This window comes from Pleurodeles waltl, chromosome 6 (genome assembly GCF_031143425.1).
Source record: "Pleurodeles waltl isolate 20211129_DDA chromosome 6, aPleWal1.hap1.20221129, whole genome shotgun sequence".
NCBI classification, from domain to species: domain Eukaryota; kingdom Metazoa; phylum Chordata; class Amphibia; order Caudata; family Salamandridae; genus Pleurodeles; species Pleurodeles waltl.
The window spans coordinates 661,231,309-661,237,308 of NC_090445.1; the positions used below are offsets into that span (position 1 = coordinate 661,231,309).

General features: G+C 44.7%; 1 protein-coding gene across 1 annotated transcript in view; it reads right to left on the reverse strand.

Moving 5' to 3' along the window:
* LOC138300115 (fish-egg lectin-like) overlaps window positions 1-4,171 on the reverse strand; it is a 63,175-nt gene extending 59,004 nt beyond the window's left edge. Inside the window, exon 1 of the mRNA XM_069239033.1 lies at window positions 4,089-4,171. Within this exon, the coding sequence (XP_069095134.1) occupies window positions 4,089-4,140 (52 nt within the window). The 5' untranslated portion in view covers window positions 4,141-4,171. The remainder of the gene's footprint in view (window positions 1-4,088) is intronic.
* Between the last annotated feature and the right edge of the window lie 1,829 nt (window positions 4,172-6,000).

Sequence of the window (6,000 nt, forward strand, 5' to 3'; positions counted from 1 at the left end):
TTCTAACTTCCTTTACTTCTTCCCCCAGAGTGGAGTTTTTGAAGGCTTTTATGCATTCTGCTGTCTGTTCTATGCTTTTGGCTACTTCTATAGCCTCTTTCAAGGAGGGACTTATAATTAACAGTTTCTCCTGTACTTTGCTATTATTAGTACATCTCACCATTTGGTCTCTGATAAGTGAGTCTTCTAGATTACCAAAATCGCAGGTCGCAGCCAGACCCCTTAGGCTAGCTATATAACTCGAAACTTTCTCATCCCTTCCCTGGATCCTACTGAAAAACGTATGTCTTTCCAACACTATATTTACCTTTACACCAAAATGTCTCTCCAGCTTTTTAAGAGTCTCTTCATACACATCCAGTTCCTCAACTTCATCCTCATCCTCCCCAAACTTTGTTAAATTGTCATAGACTTTGCGTCCCTGTACTCCTAGATTGTGTAGTAGAATATGTTGTTTCCTTAGTGAGGAAAACTTTTCTCCGCCAATTGCTATGAGGTAAGATTCAAATAAACATCTCCAGTCTTTCCATAGTAAACTGGGTTCCCCAGTATCATTTAAGAAAGGAGGAGGTTGGGACATACTAGCTGCAGCCATGGTTCGTTACTACAAATCGTACTTTTCTCAATGTGTACTCCTTGTTCTATTTATATATTTCTATATGCAAATAAACTTAACTTAAATTTCTTAGGCACTTTAGATTCGTCTACCAATTTACTTATGTTCAATATACTTTTTTTTTTTTCTATTTCCCAAATTATTTGCTCTGTACACACACTAGGCGCTGGACACAATATTTACATCAAAGTTTTAAATTTTACACAATATTTACATCAAAGTTTTAAATTTTTGAGATAAAACAGTTTCACATTTAAGTTTCTCAATGGATTACACTACTCTGGAATGTTAAAGGTTAACTCTCAGTGAATTGCACTGCTCTTGACAGTCAGGAGTTAACTCTCGGCAACCTTAGAAAGCGTCACCCGTTCGTGGTCTGAGTTGCTAATGAAATGATAGAAGATCGAGTACACTCTCCTGCTGGCACTCTTCGGAAGAATCTGACCCAGTATTAACAAAAACTACGAACAAGCGCTACCGGCTCGTCTTCCAAGCTGCCTCTAATGCAAGCGTCAAGGAATCCAAATCAGTCTCACCTTGAGACTAACGTTGCCTCAGCGCTGCCTCACCTGCTCAGTTCCTATCGCCGGCTCAGTTCCTTACTGGAAGCCGACAGCACCACCGTGTGGCCGCAAGTACCTCCCAGCTGAGCTGGGAAACGTATCAGGCCAGGGAAACGTAGCGGGAATAACAACAAGTGAAGACGGATTTTCTGTCAACAGCCGCTGCCCGGACACACGTTGACGCAGTGCACCACAACACTACAGCTTTGGTCAGGGAAACGTAGCGCGAACTTCACAAGCGAATTTGGATTTCCTCTCATCAGCTGATGCCCGGACACCGTTAACTCGCTGCACCACAACGCTGAGGTTCTCCAGAGAGATTTTTTTTTTTTTTTTTTCGTTCGTGACAGTTAGGTAAAGAATTCGTATCCCACTCTCGTCGCCAATTTAAGTATATTACTGTAGTAATCACACGGAACGCTGAAGTCGAGCTGTTTATTAATAGACTCCTCACAACTGACTCATCTTCATAAACTCAACATTCTATTGCAAACTCCGGGTTGGCTCAAGCCCCAACATTCTAAGGTAAGTGGAATGTACTACTATAAATTGTGGAACATTAAATAGATTTCTCTTAATTTAACTCTGTTCTATCTCAACTCTAAATATATATACATATTTATACATGAGGAAATGAAATCCTAACTTTATATACATACGACTTATCACATAATAACCTAATGTACAGTACTGTTATGTCCACACCAATGTCCTTATAACAGCAGTACTGACATTAATGCACTTAATTATGTATGTTTTGAAGACCGTGTTTTTGTTGCTCTACCTTATCACAAGATGGTCTGTTTGGCGAATTTAATGCGCAATAACAAAGTAACAAAATTATAAAATATCTGATTTATGTTCCCAAGCTGGTCTGCCTCAAAATTTTGCATTATCGCTATTGAATTATTTAATGAAGGGAAGCTATGTCTCTAGCTCGCACGGTAAAAGCTGTTGTCTCCCCCTCTACGAAAGCTGTCTGGAGAGTTCACGATTGTCTGTCATTGCGCTTTTTTCTTTTAACTTTAACTGCTCTGCAATATGTAAAAAAAAACATTGACAAAGTCAGTCGAATTTGCATAGGCAAAACCTATTGGCTTTGCCAATGCTTGTTGCGTGTGTGAGTGCGCTACCAGACCCCGGTAGATGTGTAAGGCTCACTCATGTTGAGTGAGGCTTGAGGTCTGGAAAACACACACAAGAGGTTCAGGGGTTACATACTCATAACTTGTCAGGGGCAACACACATTGGAGGATCTGGCAGAGATTACAAGCTGGGTGTGTACATGGGAAGGCTATGAGGAGATGCACCTTCTTGGAGCTAAGGAGGCAGGTTTACAGGAATGTGATAGCGAGCAACGCAGGAGTCTATTGGGATGGCGAAGGATGGAAGTGCTGAGTAAAGACAAAAAGGCAAGAAGGCTTGGGGAAATGGACACATGGAGGGGGCATAAAACAGAGACACACCCAAGAGTGCTTTGAGGGGGCACAAACATCAGCTAAGGGAAGATACAAATGAGGGAGATATGGGTTGGTGGACATTCTAGGAGTGGGTGGGAGACAGAAGTGACAAGAGGGAAATAGGCCAATGAAGTGCTTAGTTGAAAAAGACACAAAGGCAAACCTAGAAGTGCTTGGGAGAAATGTATATGTTGGACTTGCTAGCGCAGATAAAGACAGAAGAGGTTCCCTCAGGAAGGTAGGCATGCTGCTCTTAGCGAGATAGTCACCAGAGTGGCTTAAGGGAGAAACTAACACAATGTCAGTGAGACAAACATTAGAAGAGCTTAGGCACACAGGCGGATCTGGGGGAGGTGGCCCTCAGGAGAACTGAGAGGAGAGGGAAACCGAGGAGACCTTCTGCAGGATGGTCACATAGTAGGCAGTGAAAAAAAGATGCGAAATAGGAACAAAGTATGGGAAGCATCTACACTCATGTTCAAAATGTACATAAAACCAAAACATGCACTGTTTCTTGTACAATGCCTAATAGTAACAGATGTAAATACTTCAGAACACTTTCTAGCTAGATTAGAAAACATTCCTACGGGTTTACAAAAGAACAGAGGCCGCTCGTGTGCCAGATGCTGTAATATTCAGGTGACTCATGAAGAAATGCGGGGTCCCTTTCACTTTAGACTCTGTCTGGCACCCTAAGACTGTATAAAATTATCTAAGCCTTAGAGCCAACTCCTTATGTTTCTTGTGTGCACCATCAATTGATGGTGAGTGAGGGGCTCGTTGTAAGTAATTGTGATTCTTGCTCCCGTTGCACAGCCCAACCTTCCTCAGACTCTGCTGTAGGAGGCGCTGCACTTTATAGCAGACCCCCGCTTACACCTGCCTTGTGTTTATTGTTCTCGCTGTCTGGTCTATGCCTGCTCCCAGTTAGATTCTGCTGTCTCTGCGGCGCAGTACACCTGTACGCCTTCCCCCTCACTGTGCTCTCGGTTTAATGCCTCCTTATTCAATAATATGTATCATCCCTGAGGAACCCACCCCCCACACGTCATTCCGAGGCTCAAGGCTCACTATTCTCACAATGACCCTTTCTCCACACTGTGCCTCATAAACATGACTTTTCTGTTTTTTAGCGCGTTTTCTGGTCTCTTTTCTACTTTAAGGCCGTTGTGCTGTTGTCATTGTGCTTTCTGCGAGGATGACCTGAATCTCTCACCAACCTTCTGTTTATATGATGTGCTCTGCAATTTTACTTACCTTTACAACTATTAAGACCTCTTTGGCACAATTTTTAAAATCTGTGTTATGCCAGCGCATTGCAATCAATACTTGATCAACGTGTATGCCTTGTTCTTTCGCACAGTTCAGCGCTCTGAAACCCGATCGGTTGGAGTTGGCACTATCTAAGACAACAAATAAAGGTATACATAAAACCGGTGTCCATCATACCTGAACAGAGTCCCAACAGGGGCAGAAACAAGAGTACACCGGAGATGCTCATCTTGGAGTTTTCTTTGAGTTCTTCCCTCACTGCAGAGTCCACTAGTAAGAGTAACGCCGGCGCGCGGACTTAAATACTCAGCGCAGGAGGGAGAGAGGGAAGATTAAGGAAGGTGTTTGAAATGTGACCCTGTTTGCCTAGGATTTAAGCATCCAAGCAAGAGCGGCCTGCTCCGTTTAGGGCGGGGGTGAAATGTGGTTTTCGAAAAAGGCGCATTGTTCCAGGCCATTAGCTCCAAAAAGAACAGAAAAGATCCCTGTAAATACCCTTCCGTCAGCCGCTTGCTGTTGAAGACGTCAACAGTAACACTCGAGGAAAGAGCCAGTAATCAATAATACCCCACACTCGGTCTGCACCTATCAGGGGCGAGTTCGGCCACCCGTGCAAGATTTCAGAGGGGGGTATTGGTGCTGAGGGGGTGCTCTCCTCCTCCTTTTAAAGGTCACAAATCGGCAACTCCAATCGTCCCTACTACACCAGGGGCAACTGCAGGAAGGAGTCTAGTGCCGAGGGGGCTGCAGGACATATCACGTCTCCCAAAGCAAAGATCTCTCCCAGTCCTAACCTAGTGACGGGTATAGATGACCAAGCTATAAGATTCAGTCATCCCTCTCCTACAGCGTTCAACGCCCCAAAGGGAGGATATAATCCGCCCCTTACATGTAGGAGGATACAAGAGCCCCTACATGAGGAATTAGCTCTAGCCCTCACCTGGAGGAGGCTACAACATCCTCAAAGGTGAGATTAAACCCACCCATCATCTAGAGAAAGGTACAGCATCCCCAATGGAAGGACTAAGCCAAGCTGTCACCTAGAGGATGATGCAGTACTTCTAAATGAATGATTAAGCCCAAATCACACTTAAAGGCAGCACACCCTCGAAGGAATGATTCACTTCAATCCTCGCTCGAAGAATGAGAGCTTTGATTTTCGCATTTTCCCATATTATCTGGAAAGATAAAGTGGGAGTGTTCGGTTCTACTCTCTCATTACAGGAGCGCTAACCTGAACCTTGCCTATACCTTGTCCATGTCATTGCCAGGTCACGAGTATTCCAAGTCTACAGAGAAGATGAAAATTGTTTTTTACTTTAAAGGTATTTCATCAATAAAAAGCTTTCTATGCGTCACAGAAATAAACCAGCCATGGGATGTGGAGTAAAGCTGCCTTTTCAGCACCTATACGGATCTGCGAGATGTCTGTGCCAGCCAGACCATAGTAGTAGCAAGCTTGGTTTCTCCAGAAAAATATCTGCCAGTACAGGTCTTTAGAGTAACTCAGCACAAGGGCAGGAGTATGTCCCTTGTATGGCCATAGCATTCTTAGCCTAGGCAGGGGTATTTGCCCATTGGGGATCATTGTCAGTGCCCAGATGCCCCTTCCTTGGCAATGATCTACTAGCAGGAAAAGAGCGGGAAGGCTGTCTGCCAGGGGTTCCCAAAATCAATGATTCCTAGCGGTACTGTCCCTAAATGGAGGGCCCAAATAAGAGGTGGATGCCATCCACAGTGGGAGGACCAGAGGGGCAGGGGATACCTGCTCTGACAGGAGAGCACCCCAAAACAGTCTCTGTAAGGCCACTTCTGACCTGGAGGTGCTGCCTGCACTGTCTCAGAGACAGGGGACAGGAGGCATGCAGCAGACCCATACATGACACTGCCAGTGTGTGTAACCCTTGAGGGCGGCTGTGTGTTTGCCCAGGAAGTCCTCAACTACCAGCCACATGTTCAGTCTCTGGGAAAAGACTTTGAGCTCAGGAGCCAGTTTTAGCGTGTTGCCTCTAAGATGGTGGAAATAAGAGTGGCAGGAGGGTATCTGCAACCTCAAGTTGTAGCCCTCCTATTCGGGGAAACCTAAGAG